Source organism: Netta rufina, assembly GCF_964035555.1.
Source record: "Netta rufina genome assembly, chromosome: Z".
Taxonomy (NCBI): domain Eukaryota; kingdom Metazoa; phylum Chordata; class Aves; order Anseriformes; family Anatidae; genus Netta; species Netta rufina.
Genome location: NC_140126.1, coordinates 8142618 through 8169609, shown reverse-complemented (window position 1 = coordinate 8169609; position 26992 = coordinate 8142618). Strand labels below are relative to the sequence as shown.

At 38.7% G+C, this 26992-nt stretch overlaps 1 protein-coding gene across 1 annotated transcript in view; it reads left to right on the top strand.

Moving 5' to 3' along the window:
* ADAMTS12 (ADAM metallopeptidase with thrombospondin type 1 motif 12) overlaps positions 1–26992 on the top strand; it is a gene marked incomplete at both ends in the record, with an annotated part of 169511 nt that overhangs the window by 76795 nt on the left and 65724 nt on the right. The window contains 4 exons of the mRNA XM_084305715.1: positions 19364–19560; positions 22445–22528; positions 24139–24263; positions 26412–26561. Of these exons, the coding sequence (XP_084161841.1) occupies positions 19364–19560; positions 22445–22528; positions 24139–24263; positions 26412–26561 (556 nt within the window). The remainder of the gene's footprint in view (positions 1–19363; positions 19561–22444; positions 22529–24138; positions 24264–26411; positions 26562–26992) is intronic.

Sequence of the window (26992 nt, the reverse complement as noted above, 5' to 3'; positions counted from 1 at the left end):
CTGTAGTTTAAAGGGTAAATTGTGATGTCTTGTCTTCACTGGAACAATTTGCTTAACCTCTCATCACATTAAGGAGTCTGTTTGCAGAATGAACTTACGGTCAGCATTTTTAACCATGTTCCATGGTAGAGGAATATAATCTGCTCTTGATCTGTGCCTACAGTTTTCCTTGTCAAACTGTGTGTGATGCTATTTCTCTTTTAAAGTATTGATATTGATTTGGTAAACAAATGATTTGCTAATGTAAATGTTAAATTGCTACAGTATTGATTTGGGGAGTAATACAGTTGAAAATTAAACTGTAACATTTCACATGCCATCATTCCTTTCTCTTTTGTAGAGAAATATTAGCCATGAACAATTTTAAACCTTATTTGCACAGTTGAAATAATCAACAGAGAAAGCTGCATTGGGGAATAGATTTGTTACAAGAGTTTGAAAACTTGCTCGAACCCTTCTCTCATTAATAGAGTAGTATTGGCAAAGCTGTTCAGCCTTCAGTGTGGTTAGTGCCAAACTTCCCAGTCATATTGAACTCTCTGTGAACTTTCTAAGAAGAATCTACAATTACCTTATTATTTCTGGGCAGATCACAGACTTCTAATTCTTCTGAGAAGTGCTGGGCTTGTGCTGTGGGGCTAATGCACTGATACGAGCTCAATGTTCTCAGTTAGTTCCTCCAAAGTCTGCATGTCCCTTATGAGCCTCTGGTAGCCTTCTGTTATATGTGACCCACTTAAACTGTGAGAGGCTTGTAATGCTTGGACACCTGTTTATTCTGCAGGAAACACGGTGTCCTCACAGCTTGTCCACTCCTTGCTTGGGTAGTGTTCTTCACTCCATGTTCCCAACATCTGCTTGAACTTGGATGCATTTTGCATAATTGAAGAGAGTCCTCTGGGTGAATTATAGTTAAAAGGAGATTGTCTTACTTCTTTCATTGATTTTAACTAACATTGATTTTAACTATGATTAACTGGGGACAGAGGGTACTGCATAACTTAAGAGGTTGTAAGATTATTTTTATCCTCCACTATTTCAGTCATTTTGTAGAGCAAACTGTAAGCTCTATCTTTAGTGTGTAGAAGTGAGGCTATATGTGGACTTACCTTGCTCCTCACCTGATTACTTGATGGCATGCTCTGGAGTGCACAGATCCCATTCTCCACTCCTGATTATCTGTTGAGTATAGGATGGAGTTCTCAGCTCTAGCAATGGTTGCCTGTGGGGATCAGTCTCATCGTGTATTTCTGGCAGAATCAAGTTTTTGGGATGTTTTGTTTAATAGGAGCAATTACACTAGGCAGGTAGTAGTCTGCATCTTTGGGGATCCAGGGTGTTTCTGACACAGGTCTTTATATCTGAACTGTTCATGCATTCAGTATCTGGAAACAAAGATCTGCCTCAACACAGATTCAGAGAGCTACTGAACTAGCTGGGTTTGATTGTTATGAAAGACATTTAGTAGGGTTTACAGGTTTGTTCCTCAGTCTTACAGGGTTTATGTAAAGTTTACCTGCTGCAGGGTGTCTTTGTAAGTAATACCTCTTTGCTGTATGCTATTTCTGTAGAAAGAACTCTCCTGAAAAACCTGGGCAAAAATAACAGACTGGAGGGACATTTTTCACTGAAAGGTCATACAGAATTACACACTTTTTTTTTCTAGAAAAAGGAATTGTTCAGTCAAAGTAGGCATCTGACTTTATGCAAAACAAAAACAAAAACAAACAAACAACAAACAGACAAAAAACAAACACAAACAAACAAACAAAAAAAAGTGACCAGAAGACTGCTATGCCAAAAGGTACAGCAAATATTTTTAGCTACCACCATTAACTGTTACACTGAAGACTTTGTGAAACCATTTGTTGAGTGTCCAGGTTTCTATATGAAAGAAAATAAAAGAGAATATTAATTCTTGTCATAATCTCTTGTGTACTGACTCTGCTTTTCTTGCAAATATTCAACTTAAACTTAAGCAAACAACATGGAATCAGGTAGATATATATTTTCCAGTCATTCTTAAACAATTACTAATGAAGTCTCTCTACACATAAATTAGATGGTTAGAGGTCTCCTCTAAACTGTGCTAGCCAGTCTCAAGGAACACTGCCAGAAAGTTAAATCTTTGTGCAAAATAGAATGTCCTTGATGTCATTTATTCATTTCTTCAAAAATAGTCTAATTCCATACCGTCTCTGCTTTATACTCATTTTAAAAAGGTCTCGTCTAAGGTTTTGCTCAGCTGCAAAACCGTTTGATTTGAAGCTGCAGAGAAATAGATTTTTGCATTTTAAATATTTCTTAAACACAAAGAACAGCCTCAGTATGAGTCTTCCATTCTGCCAAAGTTAGAATTAGAAGCAAGTTTCTTGCCTACCTCATGACTAAAACAAGCTGGATCAAGTTCTTTCTACTCAGAACCTCAATGTTGTCAGTTGTGCCCCAAGTCTGCATTCTCCTCAGCTCTGTGGAGATTTGGATGTGGATCAAAGTCTTCTTTCAGGTGCTGCAGAAGTTTTAGCAAGGGATCATTCCTGACATTTTCTATATTATTTGCCTGACATTCTACAGGTAAAATATTCACTGAAAAACTATCCGCCTTATGGTATTTTCAGTGTCCCTGTTGCATCCATTCCCCATTGTGAAATATTTCTGTCAGTCAGGTGTTCCTCTGAGGAGATGTCTGGTACGAGAAGAATGAAATTTTGCCTGCTGGGGAGGTAATGGGGAAGTGCAGAAAAAGAAGGGACTTTCCTGGAAAGCCTCAGCCAGTAACACTGGCAGACAGGTAAATGTTTTTCAATAGAGATTGCCTTAGCATTAAAGATGGGCTTACTGAACAACCTCTTACTCAGGGGATGGATATAGCCCAATTTTATCCATCATCATCTTCATCATTTTTTTATATATTTTGCTCTCCTTAGGCTATTATTAATCATATTATTTTATGATGTGTTTGAACTGGATGTCTTCAGGCAAACACTCCTGCATTTTCCTCTTTTTCTGATCCCATTTACATACCTTTAAAATCTCAAGACTACAGGAAAGAAAAGGACTGGGAACTTTCTGCAAATGAAAACTGAGCCTGTTTTTTAGAAAATAATAAATGTTAAGTCTGTTAACAGGGTTTTCCTTATTTTTCTTTCCAGTAGAGTGCAAATTTCAAAGCTGAAACCCAGTTCTAAGCAAACACTCAAACGTCTTGGTATTTGATTGTGCAAGCCGATTGTTTCCTGTGAAGTATTCTTTCATGGTTTTCCATTGGCAGCAAACCACAGTGAGTCCAGTTAGCTACAGCTGGTGTCACTGGTCAACCTCCATCCTATACACAACAAAAATGGAAGAAAATTAATATAATCGTCACTTCCCACAGGTTGTATTGCATCTGACAACTAGTGTTTGATCAGAAACAAGAATTAAAAATAAAATTCACACTCAAAACTCTGGCTAAAACCAGGAATATGGTTGGACCAGATGATCTTGAAGGTCTTTTCTAACCTTTATGATTCTGTGATTATATGAATATCCATTCACCTGGGTTGTGGCACTTATGAAGAGCTCATAATGTCACTGGTCACCCCAGGACAGTATTATCCTAACAGGGCTGCTTATGTGGGGTGCTTAGTGGCAGGAGTCCTCAACTTCTCACATGCAGAGATGCTGTTGACCACCTTCCCTGACAGGTTTTGATTTTTTTTTCATGCTACAGGTGCCTGAGTAGCTGGGACATGGGCTGTCCCTGCTCTGTTGTTGTGCTGGTGTCTTGTGTGTGGATGCCTCCAGTTCTGGGGTGTAATTGGGCAAACTGAAAGCTTGTGTGTAGAGCTGGCATGGGAGAGCCTCCGTGATGGTCTTTCAAAGTGTCGCGAAACTGAAAAATGTTGTCAGGTCCTGCTTCTAAGAACAGAAAACAGTTAAAGCAGTATGCATCTGAGATTTTCAAGATGTAATATTAGGATGATTCTTTTCAGTAACTCCCAGAACAACCAACCCTGTTGTAGGCCCAGGCCTAGAGGGCAGTTCTTGCCTGCAAGAGCTAGTCTAACACTGCTGGTGTTTGTTGCAGAAGCACAGCAGGATTGGGCCCAAGGCTTTGAAGGCTGTATTGCTCTAATAACGTCATCTGAAATACAAGATATTTGGCCTTGGCCAAGAGCAAGGAGGCCCTTCAAAGTGCAAGCATGTGTTTTTTCCTTTGAGAGCACTAGTGGGATTGGTATATTTTAGATACAATGGAAATGGAATGGAAAAAACAACAGCTGGTCCAGAAGAAGGCCAAATAAACTCTGTTGTATAAGCACAAAGATAAGAAAGTTATAGCATATGCAGCATTTCTTGAAGATATCATTTCAAACATTAAAAGAACTGTTCTTTTCAATATTAATTCCTGACTGTCTTTTTCTTCTTTCCCTTAGTAATCTGTATTTAACCAAACTAATTAAAAGGCGTAGTTTGACTGTGACTTCAAAAACCTTTTCTGTGAGTATCCAGTTCTCTTTCACAACATAGACATTATGACATTATGCATCAATTTAGTTGTGGTGCTTCACATTTCTTAAAGTATCTCTGGAAAAGTTGGACTTTAAACTGAGTTTTTTGTTTTGTTTTGGTTTGGTTTGGTTTGGCTTTTGTTGGAAACAATCCAGATTTCTGGAATTAGGTGTGAACTGTTACGACTGCTTTCCACACATAACAAACTGCCATGCTAGAATTGTTCACTTACTGGCCTCTGTCCACAGCATGCCTCGTCTTGCAACCCAAAGGTCTTTAGACAGGTGCATGAAGCTGCCAAAAAGATTTAATGGGCTTCAGTATTTTAGGGAAGAACCTGTTTGGTTTGTGTGTTTATAAGGATGGCCAATGAGCAAAGGAATTGGATCCAGTCGTTCTCTCCAGCTTTTACCCTTGCTCCCCTGTATTGGCTCATGTTAGTACCGCTCCTTGGATTCCTTTTGTAATGGAAATATGTCACAATGGTTTTGAGTGCATTGGGAAAAAGCACTGTTTTCCTCAGAATTGTTGAAAAGAAATGAAGGAAGGAAAAAAGGAAGGAAAGAAGAAAGGGGGAAAAAGCAGTTGAAACTTAAATCCTGTTAATATAATATTAGAAATCAAACATCAGGATTTGTGCAGTCCATTACAGTAGGTATTTAGTTTTGTTACGGAGTTAATGGTGTTACTGATTTATTTGCTCTATTAGTTCAGATAAATGTTTTATCAGTATTACTCTACTGGTGTCTTCAAACCAATATGTCATTTCTAGGATTTTATATAGCAGGTGAAGTTGTATCACTGCTTAGAGATGCTTCTAGATTTAATCATGGGTTTTGATATAGAAACAACTCTGGTTCTAATGTATTTCCAAGAGATCTGGGCCTGCCTGAGATGAGAGTGAGAAAGAAAGAGATGCTGCACCAAAAGACATGCAGCAGTCCTGCCAGCTGAGATGTTTACTGGGAGGGCATTGGACTGCACATCATTTTGGAAGTCCAAGTCAGCATTATTTGCTCCCTAGTCTTGCTAATGTGACCCATTTCAATATGTTTTAAACCCTTTGGAGGAGAAAGAGCTGAGGCAGTTGTTCCTTCTACATCTTCAGAACTCCCTGAATTTGCAATTAGTTATTAGCTTGCTTCTTGACACCAGAAAATAGAGGGCGGAGATGAGCTTCCCTAATTTTAAAGTGGTTGCACAGGGATGCAAGTGCTACTGTGAGTGCAGGGCTCCAGGGGTACTGTGAGAGGAATTTTGAGGTGTCTCAGCCAGTCTGCTGTGGGTAGCAAGTTATGCATACAGCATTGTGCAGTGATTTCCATTTTGTTCTGTCTAAACTTACCTTACCGTTACCTGAATTGATGAAGAGACAAAGCTTGCAGAATGAGACTATTGCAGAATTCACAAGAATGGTGATAACATACTAAATAATTTATACAAATACCAAATTGCCGTGTCATTTTTGTTTTAATAACAGCCAAGAACACTAGTAACCTAACAGGGTTTTAGAGTATTTAGAAATGGCTGATTACTATCTTACTTTTAAGCTCTAAAGCTCCTTTCCAGCCCTGTTAGTGCACACTACCTGTTAACTGTGAGAAACTATTTTGGAGGGAAGAAAAGAAAAAAGATTAAAAGGATTGTGTTTATATTCATGAGCTATATAAAATGTTGAAAAGCAGTGCTAAAACAAAGCCTGTTGATTTATATAAGGAACATGAAGGACCTTGTGTTGACCTTGGATGATTGAAAAAGAGTTGTTCAAAAGTTATAAGGGGCATTCCAAATACTTGATATTAGTTTTTAGAGGATATGCATTTTAATTTTTTATTTCCTGCTCCTACCCCCTCCCCCCCCCCGTGTGTTTTGCTAAAGAATTGTGTGATGCATTTTCTTAGATGTAGCTACCGCCTACGATAGATACATGTAGATCTATGGCTGACATAAAATTAGTTTTGAAAAATGAGGTTCTATCTTCTACATTAACAGAGAGCTAAGCTAAGATGTTGAGAACTGGTGAGTGTCATCTAGATGATTTTCTTCTTGTTTTGCTGTCCTCTCTTAAAATAAAAAATAAAAAATAAAAAAAAAAAAACATACAGGATTTCACAGCAGATAAGAGCCACTTGTAAAATTGTTGGTCATAAGACCCATAAAATCTTATTGTCAGTGCTCAGTGAAATAATTCCATTTGTATTTTAATGGATGCTTCATTAATTTATGTAAGTAAATGCATCCTCATACATTTTTACTTAGCTACTGAGGACCTAGGGTCTAATTATTTCTTAACCAGTCAATTCCTCAAATACTAAACCAAAGATCAGTCTAGAACAAATTTTTTTTTTCTTTAGTTTTTACCTGTTTCATGTTTGGGCATGAAATCATTTATTTCTGCCTAGTGCTTTATAGTGGGAATAGCTGTCATGTTGCAGCTGGAGAGCTCTCAAATCCAGTCTTGAAAAGATATTTTTAGCTGAATTCTTGACTTACTTTCACATCTGGAGAATTTTAAGCAGGTGAATGTCTTCTTGAAATCTAGCCAAGGTTTTTATGTTGATATTGCCAAAAAGTATGATTTCAAACAAGTTACCTAATTCCCACATATATGGGTATCCAGTAACCTTTCTGTTGACACTTGAAAGAGTACATTTGAAGCATGTTGTAATTTAAGTTATACATTTTGAAAGCTGAACTAGTAACTGTTATTTCTTCAAATCATGAACATGTTTGGGTAGCTGAATGATAAAATTATATTGAAAGTATTGATGGCATGCCAAAATGTGTAGCTAATGTCCAGCACTGTAAGCATACAGAATAACCACAAAGGCAGGCAGGTTATATGATGAACATGAGTAGGCTTCCTTTTTATTAAATTTACTTGACAAATTTTGTTAAATATGCTGGTGGTGGTATTCCAAACAGTATCTACTGTGTTTTACAATATTATGTTTTATCTGCAAATGCTGAGCTTGTGTTTACTCATACACCATAGTCATGTAGGTATTCTTGGCAACTGCTAGTCCAACACAATGAGACCAGATCTGCACTAATAAATGAAACATGTCTGCATTCTTTGGCATTGCTGCCAAGGTGTAAAGACCAGCCTGTGTTCATGAATTACATTTTCTTAGCCTCTTGAATGTAGTGGCCAGATCCTGACTACAGAGAGGGATTCCTGGCCTGCAACCACTCCTGTACCACACTCAGGAACTGACTGGGACCATGCTCTTCCTCTTCCTGAGGCTGTGCCAGGAACCATCCACTTTTGAGTTGACTGTTTCCAGTGCCTGGATGTGTTTGTTCCCTGACCATATTTAATTTATTGGAGCAGACAACACCTTACAGATTACAGCCTGATAGGGCAAGCTTTGGGTTCCTTTTTTTTTTTTTTTTTGTCAAGGAGAGGAGTTAGGAGTTTGGAGTGCCATTTTGCACCACAGAGCTTCAGGAGTGGCCTTATATGTCCTTGATACACAAAGAGCATGTTGTCTAAAGAGGGAACCACGTTAGTGGTAGGTGTTCTGTGCCCTGTCAGAATCATCACTCTTGGGACAGCCATGCTGACAAGGACAGCTTAAAAATGAAGGTGCCATGCACAGAAAGTCAGGGTGTCAGTGTTTTATAGCTGAGATTCAACTAGGAATAAGATACTATACTAGAGTAGTGGAGCTCTTCAACCTTTCAAACTAAGAAGGTCAAAGAGAAGTATTTTGGGATTGCTTCTCTTTATGGAAATATGGAAGCAAGTTTTCATGAATGATTTCTGCATGCAGCTACAGAGGTACTACCAGCAGGTTGGTTTTTCTACAAAAACTTTTGGTTCATTGCTCAAACTGGAAAATAAAAGGGATTTGAGTTTAAGAGGGAAATGACGCATATGTTAGGGTGAGCTATGAAACATGATTTTGTTGTGATGAAAAACAAAAGCAAAATTAGAAAGTGATTTCATATTAAAGAGCATTTTGCTCAGGCTTAAATAGAACATTCTTAATTTCTAGGATGAAATGAAACATTTTTAGCTTTTATGTTTTTCAGCCTGTTTTAAGTAAATAGAACTGTACATAGGCTGAAAATGGTTGCATAATTAAAACAACAACAACAAAAAAGCAATTTTCAAAATTTTGATGTGAAGCATTTGACTTTTATGGTATTTCTTAATACCATATTTCTTAAGAATTTATCTTAAGGTATCACAAATTGCTTTGAAGCATTTCAGCTGACCTGAATCTACTTTTTTTTTTTTTTTTTGACAAAAGTAACAGACTGAAATTTTTCCTGCAGCATTGAATGCCAGTATAGTACTTTCTTAGTCACTTTCAGTCACTTGAATTTACAACTGTAGAGACAAGCAATTAAGCATTGTAGTAGTGTCAAAAGTGGGTGCTTGAAATAGTGTTTTGATGGCTGCTCTCTCAGCTAACTCATAGCAGGTCAAGAGTGTCAGTCATTACTAATTGCTCATACAGAATAGTGTTTTAGAACCTGTTTTTAGTTGCAGGATCAATTGGCTTGAATGAGAAAAACATGACTATTTTGTACAGTTTTCATTTATGTGCTATTAAAACATCAGATAAGCTTTGAGTGATTGTTTATATGGCTCTTACATTGTTGGCTTACTCGTATGTGTAGAAATATTAGGTTTTATGGGCAGTCTTGTAGATATTTACAGATCATCAGTGGTCAAGAAACTGCTGTAGAAAACTTTAGACAGTCTTTAACTTAAGGGAGCCAACTTTATAGTTAAATAGCATCAAATACGAGCTATACTAGATGTCACTGCTGAGTTTAACCTCTTGCCACATTTATCCCAATCTGGTATCCCACAAATAACCATCAGTATTTGTTCTCTTCTGTCTAGGAGAGCATGAAGCAAATACTAGAGTGATAAAGATAGGTGAAATATAATGCCTTTTAAGGTGTAACTGAAAATAATCTATATGTGTAGAAAACAATGAGATAAGTATCTAGAAAATGGAAGCCCAGTGTACTGCGAATATTACCCAAGTGCAAAAAAAAAAAAAAAAAAAAAAAAATTACTATTTCTAGTAATTATAGCTCAGATGAAGAGAACTGCCACCGACTTCCTGAAGTCAGTGGGATAATGAAAAATGAAATGTAAATTTGCTCACTATTTTAAATATACAAGGTGATTTGACAGCTGTAGACAGTCAATTAATACTGAATACTGTGCAAGTTTCTTTACAGAGCCTATCTAGACTTCTTGTGAGCCCTCCTTGTGACAGCAAGATTTATGCAGAGAATGTGAAATTCCTTAGTTAACCAGAAAAGACTGCCCCAGAGCAACTATTCAATAAGAGTTATGATTTCTATAGCGAATCTCTTTATATAGATAGTGTTCATTCATGGTACCCAGTAGGACATCTGGAGGGGAATGGGGAGCCCCCATGGCCTTGGGGAGATGTAGAGCTCCTACTTGTTGTTGACCTAAGCAGTTTTGACATAACTTGGAGGACCTGTTTTGGTCCCTAAATATTTCCGGAGCCTCTCTATTACAGCCATCCCTTGTCTCAAGAAATGGGCTCATCCCAGTATGTAATTTGAAGTAATTTATTCCACAGTTCACCTAAGACCTGGCAGATTTCAGTGCAAGCTTTTGACCTGAAGTCATATCCCAAGGTCCTGTATTTTATAACACCCGGGTCACACAAATAAAACTGACAAAACCTGCCACTTATAAACCAAAGTTAAGGCTGCCCTCAGCTGAAAGATTTCCTCATAATTTAACATTTTAGCTGGGAGAATGTGACTAATTAATTTAGAAAGTCAAAGAAGATCTGACAGGCACAACTGTCTGCTTGCTGGTTTTGAATGTTACAAATATCTGGAGCTTTCCTGGGGGATTAGCTGAGCAGCACTTTCTGAGCTTTCCATGACCCAGCACAAGTCAAAGCAGAACAGAGGCAGTGGAGTGGAGCGTGCCAACATCTGAGAGAGAGAAGAACATAAAAACAAGACAAGGAGTTCAGGATACTTCAGCTCGTGCATCAGAGCTGCAGTTGAACTGAAGTCTTGCACAGTACTTGGAGGGGAGTTGTTTGGCATTTTGGGAAGGGAGTAGGGGAAGTTAGGGCAAGAGGAGCAGAAGAATGCAAAGAGATCAGGCCAAGCAGGAGGACACAGGTGGGTGATGTGGAATAGCTTTAGTTCAACAGCCACACTTTTCACAGACAGTTGCAAAGCAATCCATCAAGACTCAGCTCTTGTTAACTTGGAATTTTCTTTGTGAGGCTGAAAATATGAGCTGGAGCAGGGTCACAACCCACAGGGAGGCTGCATCCTGTTTTGGGACCACCCACAAGTCTGAGTAAACACAGGAGAGGTGGCATCTTGCAGCTGCTCTGCACTGCCTCTCTGATTGCCTCTCACTTCCTATCCCACTGCAAGAGGAGGCAGGAGCAGCTGGTCTCAGCTGATTCTGTACCAGACTTTGCATAGGGAGATGCAAGTGGCTGTTCTGCTATATTTGCTGAAGAGAAAAGCCGGGAGGAGTTCCTGTGGCATGTGGGTCAGCTCTTGGAGACCTGGAGGAGGCTTTCAAACCCACCCAGCATTTCTGATTCATATGTGTGGAGGACCATAAGCAAACAAAATAATGTTGGTCACACTGCTTTTGTGGTGATGGTGACAATACAGAGAACATTTTGTGAAGGATGTCTGTGTGGAGGGAGTCCTTCCACAGTTATTGCAAGTCCAAAAAAAACCAGTATGTGCATCCTGAATATATGGAGCAGCAGTCATTTCTCTCCGGAGAGGGACAAGGAAATCTTGAGTTGTTTGCAGAGAGCTGAACACGAGTGCAAGTCAGTAAAGAGGCCTCCTGTTTTCTCTCATGGGGAATCCCAAACCCTCCCTTTCTGCTCTGCAGCTGTTTATCCCTGGTCAAACCCCAAGAAACTTTTATCTTGGCTGAAGGTTGGACCAGGGTGGAAAGGAGCACGTTATAGACCAGAGGAGAGCATTATGCTAATATACCTCTCTCCTTTGCTGTAGCTCAGCTCATGGTTCTGCTGAGGAACAGAACAAAATGTTTATTCGTTTAGGACTTCTGAGACAGATCTGTACCATGGAGGATTCAGCCTCTGATAAAAGAGCAGTTGCACAACATTTCTGAAATAAAATGTTTGCACAGGGAAGTGTGCCAGTTTGTTTATAATCCCTGAATCAGCTGTGATTATGCTCAGTAATTCTGTTTTAAAGAATGAACTGCTAACATTCACCAATCTGGGGTTTAGGTAGTATTATGAATTTAAATGCATGTGTGGGTGCATAAGCTGCCTGGAGGAATGACTCTCTCCAGTCCTTGTGGTGCAGCACCCGTCCTGCTTCTGGGTACATGAGTTTATTAATTCCCTGGAAGTAGAAGGCCCTTTTCAGCTGCCTCTTGAGTCTCTCTAGAGGCTGGCTGCAATTCTCACAGCGTTAAGACGGCGTTGCTCTCCTGTCCTGCCTCATGTGGTAAGTGAACCTGCCATCTGGCTGGAAAGCTGCCTGGCAAAAAGGCGCCTGGTTGTATTGGTCAATGGCTGGCTGAGTATGAGCCAGCAGTGTGCTCAGGTGGCCAAGAAGGCCAGCAGCATCCTGTCTTGGATCAGAAATAGTGTGGCCAGTAGGACTTGGGAAGTGATTGTCTGTCTGTACTTGGCTTTGGTGAGGCTGCATCTCGAACACTGTGTCCAGTTTGGGGCCCCTCATGACAGAAAAGACCCCAAGGGCCTGGAGCATGTCCAGAGAAAGGCTACGAAGCTGGTGAAGGCCCTGGAACACAAGTCCTGTGAGGAGAGGCTGAGGGAACTGGGGTTGTTTAGTCTGGAGAAGAGGAGGCTCAGGGAAGACCTCATTGTATTTTACAATTATCTTAAAGGAGGTTGCAGCGAGGTGGGGGTTGGTTTCTTATCCCAAGCACTAAGTGATAAGATGAGGAAATGGCCTTAAGTTGCACCAGGGGAAGTTTAAGTTGGCTCTTAGGAGAAATTTGTTTACTGAAAGTGTTGTGTGGGATTGGAACAGGCTGCTCAGGAAAGTGGTTGAGTCACCAGCCATGGCGATTTTCAAAAAAAATGTGTAGAGGTAGTGCTTAATGATATGGTTCAATGGTGGATTTGGCAGTTCTAGGTTAAAGGTTGTACCAGGTGATCTTAGAGGACTTTTGCAACCTAAACGATTCTGTGATTCTATGATCTAAATCACTCTGACTGCCCAAAGATTTGGAATATAATCCTAAGTAGTTCTTCAAAAAGAAAATAGGCACTCCAGAGGCCTGTGCTGCCAGTTTCCTGCTGGTTCATAACTGTCCTCCTGTCTGTATCTCCAAGAAACTCTACAAAGCATGTATCCTTCCAGAGTTTCAACCCTTTCTTTCTCTTCTGAATGCTGCTGTATCTACAAATGCTTTCCTACAGCATGCAGACTTAGCGAATACTGCAAGAATAAGATTCTTGTGGCTTTTTAGCGTTGCTCTTTTTCCTGATTAAAGGAGGCTGGTGACCCCGAACCACCAACATATAAGCAGTTTATTTTTCTTCATTATAATCTGAATGAAATTTATGGAACATTAATTGAAATCTTTGTAGTCTGATTGAAAAGCTTCTGGCTGCTATTCTGTTAACCTTGCTGGAGTATAGGTCAGCCCTGACAAAGTGCAGACAAATACTTCAAGCTATTGCTTTTAGTCATTTGCCTTCATTTCATGCAAATAAAGTTGCATACAGGTATGTAAAAAGAAGAAAAAATATTAATAAAGCCCATATGTTAAAATTCTTGTTCACATCATAACGGCTTCACAAAACTACATTTTCTTTAACTGAAGTCAGCAATTCTTAAATGATTTGGTAACAGACATTAAGTTATAGACATGATTTACTTATTATGTAATAATAATAATAATAAAGCGGATGAGGTTCACTTACTGTATTGAGTAAACTATTGCTTTTTAGTTTTGTAGATTAATAGTAAGATCTTGCAGTAAATTGGCTGGTAGAGCTGTGATATTTTGCTGACCAAAACAACCAGTCTGCTGCATCTTAGGTCAGAGGTTGGACTCGATGATCTTGAAGTCTCTTCCAACCTAGAAATTCTGTGATTCTGTGATCTGAATATAGCAAGCTATACATTTGGTGACAGAGCATACCAGAGCCCCCAGTGCTGTAAGTGATCATAAGAAAGGAATTTTTAGGAACATTGCTGCTTCCCTGCCTGGAAGGCAGGAGATGGACCTCCCTTTCTGGAACTACATGTGAATCCTGAACAATTTGTACCCAGCTCCCATGTTGATGAGGACAGTCAGGAGCCTGTGCAGACTGCTGGAAAGCCCAGATCATTGTGGGAGGAACAAAGGCTCCCATGCCCATGGAGACTGAGGTCACTGTGTCTTTCAGCGATGAGATGCAGTCCTCCCAATGCCAAGGAGAAACCTGTTATTATCTGCTTGCAGCCATATCCTGGAGGTCTGTGCTTGTAGGGCATGTGTCCTGTGTCCTCTCTGGAATTTCGGTACAGCCTGGTAAGGTTGGACATTGGTTATGTGAGAAACTTCTCCTGCATAAAAGCCAAGTCTTTTATTAGATCTATCCCAAAACTGATAGGATGATGGTCACTTTTCAGAAAGACATGTTGATTTCCTCTGTCTTACTGCTTTTTTTTTTTTTTTTTTTTTTTTTTTTAACTCTTATTAGCTGAGTCACTCTTCAACCTTTCCTTTATTTAGTCTATGGTTGAACTTGTTTTCTTTTCAGCTATGGATAAGTGTTTATAAAAATGATTTCGTATGCTTATTCATCTGCCCTTGTACAGTGACTGCTTTTCAACAGAGTTTATTGACCACTTGAAGAACTCACCCCCAAACTGTGGTCTTTTTGTTAATGCTTAAAGCTAAGGGCATGTCTTAGAGCAAGACATAGAGAGAAGGATTTAAGAAAAATCATAATTTAGAAAGTTCTGAACAGTATGGAATTTAATATTCTAGCATCCCTAGCATTGTTCATACCTCATGTCTAGGGATGTAGCATATTGACATTGAATAATACAGTGTGGTAAAAATGAAAGAGCACATGTGCAAAGAGAAAGGAGATGAAGATAAAAAGTGAAGACATAAATCTGCACTACTATACTTTGTCTGACATCCTTCAGTCAAAGGCTGTGCTCTCCTCTCCTGGGAATTTACAGACATTTTCACTTTGCTTCTTCAAAGCCCTTGTGGATCTCCAAAGGCCTTGAAAGGTGTCTGTGTGCAGTTAGCACCCTCAGGTCCCTGTCTGTTACACTGTATGCTCTTCTTTGAGCAACACCTGCAGGAAACAAAGGTGGAAAGAGAGCCTTTGATATGGAAATCTCACATAATGCCTGTAAGCCAAGTACTATCAATTCTTCAAGGGAGTTGGGGGGTTAAAAAAAAAAAAAAAAAAAAAGCAGAAATTAACAAAAAAAAAGAACAACAAAAACTACAAAAAATAATCAGGCAACTTCTTGAGTGGATGAGTTGTTCAAAATGGATTTGAACATTTTTTTATAGTGCAGCTATCAAGATTACTTCTTAAAGATTAGAAAGCTTGATCTTAATGGGAACTGGCAAAATAACTATGTATTTCTGTTGCCACTTAATATAAAACAGAATTGATTTGCTAAAAGAATATAGATTTGTTTCCTTCCCAAAAGCCATGCAGCTTTAACCTGCACTGGATAATTTTTTTTGTACTTCTTATTTCATTCAGACTCACAGTTAAAATCTTCCTGCATATCTGAGAGGTCATGTATGTTGTCCAGTTCAGATAGGATTTGTATGAATAGTTTCAGGAGACATTTTTCACTAAAAAACTATTGGATTTTGATTTTAAAAACAAACAAGAACAAAACCACCAACAACAAAAACACCTACAATCTTCTAACGATTCTAAAATTCTAATGAGAAGATGGTGAAATGTTGTCCTCCACACAATTTCTCCTGTGATACGGCTGGATGTCACATATGACCAATGTAACATCGTATGTGACCCATTTGGCCAAATCAGGTGTTTTAATAAAAACCTCGCATCTGCAAAATTATCTCCCACAACAGACAGAAACTTCTGAATGCTGCTGCTTGAATTTCATGCAGTTTGTTAAATGAATCTCTTACCAACCCTCTGTTCACTGAGTCTGTGACTATCCAGGGTGTACTTTCAGCAATTTTTTTTTTTTCTGTTCCTAGGGATTTCAGCACTGTATCTACCCATGTCTAGCTTTTCAAAAATGCATGGAAACCCGCTTTCTCTGTTCTATTTGTGGGGCATTCTCAGCATTTATGATTGTGGTGTGGGAAGCAAGCAGGTTGTTTTCAGGCAGCACTGTGTGTTAGGAGGTTTTAAACTATCCATCCCTCCTTGGATATTCCTGAACTTGTGGGCTCCTTGTTAAGATTGCCATTACTGGCCAACAGAATACCTGGGGATTGCCAGCAACTCTGAAATCACATGCAACACTGCAAATTTAAGGTAAAAGTAAAGCAATGTTACCTTACTTCAGAATGAAAAACTTAAAGAGACAATCATCATTCACAGAGATATGAAAGCAGAAGTAGAACCATGCTTTATACCTGCCTGTATGTTAGTGTAGCTCCAAGAGGTTCTTTCTGCTTCATCTCACTAACAAAGCTGACAGGTGGCTTACCACAGCTGGGTATCCACTTCTTCAACAGCACCCCGCGTCTAGGTTAGATCCCTGCACAGGAAGGGGTTGACAGGAGAGGGTTTTGACTGCAACACTTCCTTGCTACATGACATCAATTTTCATAACTCAGATCTCTTCTCTGGCCTTTCCTGCAGTTCATAGCCTTTTGCTGAACCGGATCAACAGACCTGAGGGCTGTTCATTGTTGCGGTCTGAATGGCTTTAAAAATTTGTACGTACAGAGCTATCACCTCTCCAGACAATAACTAAAAGTCTTTGGTGGATGTGAGTACAAAGCCTGACCTCTGACATGGTGTTTTGTATGGCCATAAGCAAATGGTTTAACCAGCAGTCTGAGCAGAATCTTTTGTTCGTATAACTGTGGGGAAGGTGTTTCTCGGGACAAAACCCTTTAAAATGGAGCTACTGAGAGAAATAAGACTGCTGAAAACCACAAAAATATCTGGGAGAGATCAATGAATGCATTTCATAAATAGCCCTGATAGCAGTGAGTATTACGGTAACTGAACAAAGGTTGGGGAAGATGGCAGGAGTGATGCTGCAGCTAGTGGAGTTAGGGTAGGGATTATAGAAGAGATGATCCATTTCCTTCTCTTAAACAAACAAACAAACAAAACAAAACGAACCAATCAATTTATTCTGTTAGTCTTTACTCACAAATTATATTTTTCCAGATAGATAAGAAGCTATTTTTCCATGCAGTTCATTCTTCAAGATTAATATACCAAAATGTATTGCTCTCTTTGAGTCCACTGACTTGATGGGAAGAGAACTTTCTTTATTGAGCACTTTTTTTTTTACTAGTTGATATATATTTTCAGCACAGTCTGCTTGTGCAGCTACGTAGGATGACACTGACATATTATTTGGGTTGGTAATCACAAAGGAAATTTATACTGTTGGGCTTTTTATTGTGACAGTTTATGGATAGTAAATTTAGCAGCTTATGTGCTTGCTGGAATTCGTTTACATTTATTCAAACTTTTTGTAATTTTTATGAGGTTTGTCTTGCCAAGAAGATAAAAAATCTTACAGTTCTTTGGCCTTCACAAGTAGTATTTTCAGCATCTTTTAAAATGCAAATGCCAGTTCATATAACTATTTAAATTTATTTATTATATTCTGTATCTACGGTATAGAATACGTGATATCCTGCATAGTATATTAATTAATTAGCATAGTATACTAATCAAGCTTAGTACAGTATGCTTTAGAAAGCAGTCCAGGCAACTACAGGCTTGCATTGAATAAAATGAACCTGGATGGGGTAAGTTTGTATGATTGTGTGCTTGTCAGTGGTGCATGCCAGGTGCACCACAGTGCTAACAGATCACCGTGTGCATTAACTAACAAAGCAGCTGTGTAATGCACATTTGTGTATTGAAGTCAGTTCTAATTGTTATACATCTGCTCTAGTTTTGATTATTAGCATGGCGTGTTCTGATTTTATAAATAATGCACCATCAGTACCAGGATTTTTTTCTGTATGCAACTTTCAGACTGACCTCAGAGAACCCATTTCTGAAGTCCTGTGCATCTTCTGTTGCACACATACAATAACCCAAGATATCAGATGCCATTTATGCTGAGAGGTGTATTATACACATTGTGATTGTCCAGTAGTGCTACATACAGGCATTTAACATAGCACAATACATTCTGACTGAATTTACGTCTTGTAAATGGCAAACAGCACTTAGGTGACAGAGGCGTAACAGATCTGCTGCTGATGTGAACACACAGATTTGAGACCTATCCACCAGGTCATCTATACCTGAAGTGTGGTCTGGGCAGCTGTCCCTTAATGCTCAGTAGTGCTGGAAGATGGAGGTAATGCTTGATAACTGTCCCCTGCCACACAGTGATGTGGGGTAATGCTGGACAGGCTGTAGGCACTTAAAGGCCTGTGAATGTACCCTGTCTGGAACTAGGACATCCTCTTCCATGAATGAGATTCCAAAGGGCTACAGCAATATCTGTAATAACAAGAAGCACTCCTGATCCTTCTTAGGACTTGGGGAATCCCAGCACCATAAAAGTATTTCTCTGGTTTCTAGCTTGGAAAAATGTCACCAGTTTCTGTCAGACTGGCATCTCTCACTTCTTTTTTAGGCCTAGGGTTATTTACATTTCCACTGCTTCTCTGATAATGCAGCTGGCTGGCATTCACAGATAGAATGACAGAAGCACAAAAATCTGTGCCAGGGGTGGTTCAGACTGCATATTAGAAAAAATGTATTTACCGTGAGGGTGGTCAAACACTGGAACAGGCTTCTTGGCAAGGTTGTTGATACCCCATGCTTCTCAGTGTTCAAGCGGTATTTGGATAATGCCTTCAGTGACATGCTTTAACTTTTGTTTATCCCTGAAGAGGTCTGGCAGTTGGACTCAATGGTCTTTGAAGGTCCCTTCCAACTGAACTGTTCTGTTCTGTTGTCTTCTGTTCTTGAGAGTAACTGTCCCTGCTGAGCACAGGGCAGGGTTGCTTGCAACTCTGCATAGCAAAAAACTCTTCCCAAAACAATCTGGATGTACAGATCCCAAAATTACAGTGGAAGCACTAAGGGTCTCACCTGTCAGTCAGACAACATGACAGGCAGCTGTGGGGCCAGCAGCTCTCTGCCTCACTGTTATTCAGATGACACCACTGGTAAAGCATTCCCACCCCTTAGGGCTTACAGGGTGATATTCTCAATGTACAGAACAAACCATTAGTGGATGTACCAAAGTGCTCGGCCTAATTTGCCATCCTGCTGAGGATAAGAGCTGCCTGTGGAGAAAGTATATCCCTTATCTTAAACTATGAATTGGCATCGTGGGAAAGTTAAGAGTGAAAGCATGGAAGAGAAAAACCTTGAAAAGGGCATCTCCATTTCAGTTTTTTAAACTTGGCTCTGTCTTGCACTTTAGTGCCTGGTATTTGAGTAGGGATGACTGGATATGTATTTCGGAGCACCTTTTAATCCACACGGGGGAGATATTCAGAACCTCACTGGACTTGGCCTTCAGCAGGCGGATGTCACTTTGAAGTTTTTTGGTCAGGTGGGTGGCAGCCATTCCAACCTATATCATCGTGTGACTCTGCAGTTCTGCCTTACTGTCCACAAGTACTACAGCCATACACAACAAATGTCAATCAAGCTTGAAAATATTTTGAAGTCAGTGTTGCTTCTTACCCCTCCAGATACCCTCAGCTTTTTCAAACAAGAAGAACGTCGAAGGGAGAAATGGGAACAGAATCATATGGCTGTCAGAAAGGTTTCTCGGCGATCTGTCAGCAAGGAGCGATGGGTGGAGACGCTTGTGGTTGCGGACAGTAAGATGGTTGAGTATCATGGAAGTGACCATGTGGAATCATACATCCTCACTATAATGAACATGGTATGTAAAACATTTCATTTTTTTGTTTGTTTTTAGATGAATGGAGCAAATTTCAACTTTATTATTTTGCTAATCACCTAGAAACAATTTGGTAACATTGTTCACTGAAAGAAATGGAATATAGTTCATACATACTTATTAAAATTCTGCCTTTTAAAGCATTTTTTTTCCTTAGATGCATAGATGTAATTTTTCTCTGGATTTTAAATGAAAATTCTGCAGTTCTCAGTTTTGAGGACAGTACCACAAAGTTATAAATTCTAGCACTAACTTTCATTTAGCTGAAATTCCTGTTCTCCCCTAGAACCTGTTGCTGACCAGTAAACTGTAGCTGCAGTAATAGAGAAAAATTCTACAGTTTCAAGCATTAGGGATTCTTTCCCATGTCTTTGAATGATAAAGGTATACGGGAGCCCACTAGCAATTGTAGTGAATTTGAACTTTGCTCTAACATTATAAAGATAGTGTAATTTGGAGTCAGATGCTGTTATTGAAGTTCAGCCAAAACATTTAGGGTGTAGGTTTTATATCTAACAGAAATGATTTGGCTACTTACATATTTGACAGTAGCATTTTTTGCAATAATTTTTTTCCTTTCTGTCACTTTTGTTGTTAGCCCCAGTAGACAGCTAAGCCCTACACAGTTACTTGCTTTACCACCACCCCCCCCCCCCCCCCCCCCAACAACACTTCAGTGGGGTGAGGAAGAGAATTAGAAGGGTATTAGAGGGATGCCCCATCTCTGGAGGTGTTCAGGGCCAGGCTGGATGGGGTGCTAGCAAGCCTGGTCTAGTGGGTGGCATCCCTACCTATGGCTGGGGGGATGGAATGGAACTAGATGATGTTTAAGGTCCCTTCCAACCCAAACCATTCTATGATTCTGTGATTCTACATGTATGATTGTACAAGTGAGGATACTCCTCAGTTGAGATAAACACAGTTTAATTGGTAAAGCAAAGCTTTGTGCACAAGCAAAGCAAACCAAGGAGTTCATTCACTGCTTCCCACTGACAGGCAGATATTTAGCCATTTCCAGGAAAGCAGGGCTTCATCATGCATAAGGGTTACTTGGGAAGACAAACATAACTCTAAATGTCATCTCCCATTTCCCCCGTCCCCCCAGCATTTATGGCTGAGAATGACACTGTGAATTCAGAATTTCCCTATGGAATATCCCTTTGGTCAGATGGGGTTAGCTGTCCCCCCCTCCCAACTTCTCGCACACCCCCAGCCTACTTGCTTATGGGCATTGTGAGAAACAGGAATTCTTGACACCAAATACACACTGTTCAGCAACAGCTGAAACATCTGTGTCGTAAATCAGCACCATATGAGCTACTATGAAGAAAATTAACTCTATACAAGCAAAAATGTGTACAACTGTTTTTCCGGATAAGTTTCCTGCTTCTAATATAAAGACCATGTTTAAAAGAAAGAAAGAAAGAGAGAGAGAGAGAAAGAAAGTTTAACAGTTTAACTTTCAATGTTTTTTACTGTGTGACAAGCTTCAAAATATAAGTTGACCTGGGAAAAGCGGTGATGTTTCATGAGACAGACTACAGATTATTTCATGTTGTTATCTGTATCATAACAGGTATTGACCTTGGAGAGTCTGTTGAAGATGTATTCCATGTCCTTATCATGGTGTGTGTGTAATATATACAAAATTAATCACAGTGTAATTCTAGCCATGACAATTGATCTATTGCTTACATTTGTACTGTGTGTTCCTGACATTACCCCAAGTGGTCTGGCTAGCTTAGTGAGGTAATGAGTCTCAGTGAAGAGACACAGAGATGGCTGGGCACATGAAGTTTTGTCTACACAGGGAAAACCCGTGGAATAAAACTCTGCCATGATTTGATTCAGGAACAAACAAGTCTTAAAATTTTCTCTGCAGTCTGTACCTGAGATATTAGGGTTACCCAAAAATGATTCAATTTCCAGCCCCATATCTTGAAAAAGGATTGTAAACAAATCAAATCTTTGTATTTAAAATCACAATTTCCACTATATCTCAGTAATATCTCCTTTAATGGTATTCTCCAAACCAATTTTGACCTAAATGCAATCTTTTTTATCCATTCATATTTCTTGTGATATAAAGCATAGCTCACCTATAGGTAGATTCTCACTATATACTATTCTGATTCCATTTTCTTCTGCCTAATTCAGCATTGTGATGTTTATCACATTTTATTTGGCCAAGTTTTTCTGGGGTTCAATTCTTGCCTTACTGTTTTGCCTTTTTTTTTTTTTTTTTAAATATGGATTCATTATCTTTACTTTTGTTTTTTTACATCCTCTTCTGTGCTGTAAGAATATGAGTATCCATCATTTAACTGATTTCTGTTTGCCTAATACAGAGTTACTAATGCTTTGTTTTGGCAGAAACTGATTCCTATCAAACCAAAACATGAGGATTTTACATGCTGTTCTTTTGCACCCTGAGATGACCCCTCCATCATTATTGTGTGACTGTAGATGTTACATTCATTTCTGCTAATATTTTTCAAGAACTTTGAAGTGTTTCAGCAGGCAGTGAAGGGTGCAGGCCCAAAGTTGGTGCATTCATCTGGATGACAAATGGACAAAATAATCTTGTGTGTGTAATCTATGCTTTTGTTCTTTGGGTTAGTAATTTTTGCCAAATCCTATAGCATCACCCATTTGACAGAGCTGCCCTTTGTGGTAGCTCTAATGTCAGTTTTCACTAAATTTTCAGTGAAGTGTATTGGGGATCTAAAAAGTTAAAGAAAAACAAAACTACACCCCATATCCAAAGGTGTACAGTGTGCTTGAAGTAAATGTCATATTTTCTCTCTAAAGTTCTGTTCTGCTATAGAGGAATCAGTTAATCTCATACCTCCTGGCTCTGGCACAGGTCACAGGGCTGTTCCACGATCCAAGCATTGGCAATGCAATTCACATTGTGCTGGTCCGGCTCATCCTCTTCGAGGAGGAGGAGGTAAGGTTTTAATTTTCCTTAAAATACCATTTATGACACCTGGGAGTTGAGCCCTAATTGTGGAGAGGAGGATTTGTTTGCTTAAAATAGTTTGTTAATTTTACTCTTCTGTTAATCTGTTGACTTTGGCACATCTGCTTTTAGAATAAATCCTTTCCTGAGCAGGAAAGTATTTAGCTCATGACTTCAGGTATTGCTGCATAAAATCCTCAAGGAAAATGTAATTAAAATGGGTAAATTAGGAATGGCAAAATGGAATCTCTTGAGTGTCAAAAGAACATGGGATACTAAGGAAGACTAGATGAGGAACAAAAATTAACATGTGTCACCATTCAGAATCTAATTACCTGACATTATCTGAAACGCATTATGAAGTGTAATGCTAGAGTATTTGCGGGTCCCTGAAGAAGTAAATCTATTATTGTACAGCTGCAATACACATTTTTCTTATTAGATCTCTTTCAAAGTTCAAAAATGAGGTCTAAGTAGATGCTAATTGCTGTGAACTAGCTGTGTGTTGGTGGTTTCCAGTGTCAGTGATGCACAACTATTTTGCTACATGCTTAAATACATGCTGATTGTGATAATTTTATTTCCTGCTCTGACTGCAGGAACACATTGAGGGGATTTTCTCATTGGCTTATGGTTTGTGACCATAATCCAAATGGTAGCAATGCTATTGAAGGCAGTGAACAAAGCCAGAGAGTGAGGCTATGCCTTGTGAAATAAGATTAAGCAGGCAAAAACTGTAGTTCATGTCTTAAACAGGACAGCTAAGACCTGAACTCTATAGTGACCTCCAATTAAGTGTATTTGCTAAATTTCTGTGTCTGTTTTGAAAATAAAGCATGGATTACTATTCAGTTGAGTGTGGCAATGCTGGAAGCAAACATGGTGGTTATATTTAAAAATTTGGGGTTTAGTTACTCAGAAATGACAATCTGGTAGCAATGTTATTTAGATACTTTGTAAAAAAAAATGCTACAATATACAAAGGAAAGATAGGACAGGTACCCAAGACCAGAAAGGGGAAAATAGTCCTTCTTAATTAATTTATTTTGCATACTTTATATTTCAGAAGTTTTGGTAACTTGCATGTATGTTATATAATCATAAGATAAGGAAGACGTATCTATGACTGCATTGTCTTTTCTTGGAATTTAAAAACATTGTGAAAGAGATATGCCCTTAGAAGTGTAATTATTCCCTAAGCATAAGTTTGTTCACATCACACCCAGTGACAAACATGAGCATGAAGTCCCACGCTAGTTAATTGTTACCCTCTTAATTAAAAAAAAAGGGAAAAGTGCTTTCGAGAAAATACAAAATGTTTGTTCAAAAATTTCGATGCCATTGGATTTTATGAAGCCCACTTACAAAAAAAAAGTACATTCTGCCTTTTATTTTTTGTTAGCTCCATCGTTAAAAAGTAAGGATTTTAACTTAATATTCAAGATGATATATAAATACATGTCATTACTCTTAACAATTGCTCTAGCTTAGGTAAAAGCATAAGCAACTATATTTCAGACTTCATAGCTAACATTGCTGACATGTTATTGCAATACAGTCTTGTATTTACAATAGTATTTTCTTTCACTTCCCATTAGCAAGGCTTGAAGATAGTTCACCATGCTGATAAGACACTAGCCAGCTTCTGCAAATGGCAAAAGAGTGTCAATCCCAAGAGTGATGTCAACCCTACACACCACGATGTGGCTGTCCTTCTAACCAGGTATGACAGAAGTTCAGTAGATGGGACTAGATATTTTTTAGTTGTATTACTTTTGGTGATGATTTTTTTTTGTTAGCTTATGTTGTCATTTAGTTAATTCTGCTTTCCCAGTAAAGTGATTTATCTGATGAAGACATGCTGTTTCAGAAACTCAGTGTTAATGCAAAAATAAGCTAGTGTGAGCATGCCTGACATTCACAAAGGCAGAGAATATGAGTTATATTACAAAAACATGTGGTGAAGGTTAGACCTGCTGTACCTTTTAAAGATACTGTTTTTCATTTGTTTTCAAAGTACATATAACACTCTATATACGAATGTGGGTGTTTTATTAGAGATGCACCTTAGTCAGGAAATTGAGAACTATGTCCCAAGAGATTAGCAGTTTACAGAGCTCAGGTCTTTCACCCCACCTGATCCTGTTACATTTAATGCTCAGTCACTTCTTTAATCTTTTTTGAAGGAATATACCAAACACCCTATCATGTAGATAAGCAACTGCATAATGACAAATCCTAAAATAATACACAGGTGCAGTTCAGAATGGACAAATATTTTTGAAGACTACAATTTAAAGTGTGTGATTTTATCTCAGTATTCAGAGTAAGAGACAATCTTTTTCTTACATGTGAGCAATGGAGGCACACAAAACTTAAAGGTGATAAATGAGGTTACCCAGGGAGTATGTGGCAGGACATGAAGCAGAAATTCTGCAGGCCTGTCAGAATGGATCCAGTCTACAGACAACTTAGAGGAAAGCTTGGGTTCCAGATCTGGAAAAAAAAGTCCTAAACTAGTCTGTCAGGTAAAAAACAAACAAACAACAACAAAAACAAACCAAAACAAAACAAAAACCAACATACAAACTGAACAACTTAAAGCAAACAAGCAAAAACTCAAGTGTTACAGTAAGAAAATCAACAGGTCTTAAAATAAGGACAAGAAAAAGAAGTCTCCAGATGTTGAGTGGTTTACCTCTCCAAATAAACAGGCTTCAGACATTTCATTTAAATGAAGCCAATGTGTGGTTGGGTAAATGTTGGATCACCTCTCTGGCAACCCTTCAGTGGCTGCAAATGCATTGTACCTGGCAGTGCTGATATAGAGGATCTAAATTGCCATTCTTAACCTAAGAGGAGACCCTATTGCGGTTGGATGTTCCTCCAAAGAGCCTGAAATATGGTTGTAATCCCCTCAGCCTGCTCTGACTGAACTGGTAGAAGGAGATCCCAAATTTCTGAGGATCCCTGTGAGGATCTGTCGCATTCCCTCCTTTACAGGTTTAAGCCTTGGGGGTTTGTATTATGTCCTGTTCAGAGCCCAAAAATGCATGTCTTTCTTCCAGTTTTTCTAGCAGACTGGACAGAATCCAGCCAAACCTTTTGACAGAAGGGCCCAGTTTTTGACTATGTGCAGTTCCTTAATGTTGGCAATGACACAGCAGCACACACCTGTTTGCTAGGGGAATATTCCATGATGAGGGAGGTGAATTGTTGGCCTAAACAGCTTACAGGGATTTTGGAACCACGGTAGTGTGGAGACTCTTCTGCAACAGCACACTGGCTGCCTGTAGCTGTGGGTCTGATGTCCTAAGTGAGGTGGTGAAATTAAAGGGTGACTTTTCTTAAAGATGTTATAAGAAGAGACCTAGTGAAAGCTAAAGCTAAAGCTAAAGCAGATTAAAGAGGCTGAGAGGGGATCACTACAGAGAAAATGATTGTCCTGACTAGTAAATCCTTGTACAAAAATTAGAAGAAAAGAAATTCTGCATGTCATTCATCATCGGGCATGTGCTAGAAAACTTCACATGTGCTATAATCAAAACACTGTCAGAAGTGGAGATTTTAAAACCTTCTTTTGCAAGTTGAGAATAAACATATGTATTCAGGCACAACAGCAATGTCAATATTGATTACAAATTATAGCACTGTAATACAATAGTACCAGAAAAAGTGCATGTTGTTACGTGTATGTTTGTAAAACGTTATCATGATGCTTTGTTTAAAAAAATTAGCACAAATTAGCAGTGATACATTATGAGAGGGGAGAGGAACACTCAACCCATTGTAAGAGACTCTCTGCAGTTGTTTTAAAACTCTTTTAATGGTAAGTCTTTTTTTTTTTTTTTTTTTTTTTTTTTAATTCTAGAAAGGACATTTGTGCTGGCATGAATCGTCCATGTGAAACTTTAGGTTTGTCTCATCTGTCAGGCATGTGTCAGCCTCACAGAAGCTGTAACATCAATGAAGATTCTGGCCTTCCATTGGCATTCACTATTGCTCATGAACTTGGACACAGGTATAGTTGAAAGTGAAGGGGGACCATGATGAGTTTAACTTATTCTTCGCTTATTAATGGTTGAATTGCCAGTCAGAAACAAAACAAGGAGTGAGTTAATGTCTCTTCATTATTGAAATCAAAACCATTCTGTTTTTTAATGAGCAGAGGAATAAGAGATTCTTAATCCTTTGACCTTTGTTTATACTTAGAATTATTTAGTATACGCCTTTTAACATTCTGCTAGGGCAATACATTTACATGATTAAGCTGCAAACAATCATCACTTAATACCTTTTCTCCCATACTCATTTTTCCTAGCACATATTGAATTACTATGCAATTACTTCATATGATCTTCAAATTAATCAAAATCATTTATATAAAACATTCATATTCTATCAGGGTATATGAGTATTTTAGATTTAGCTGGAAACTGTTTTTAATTCAAC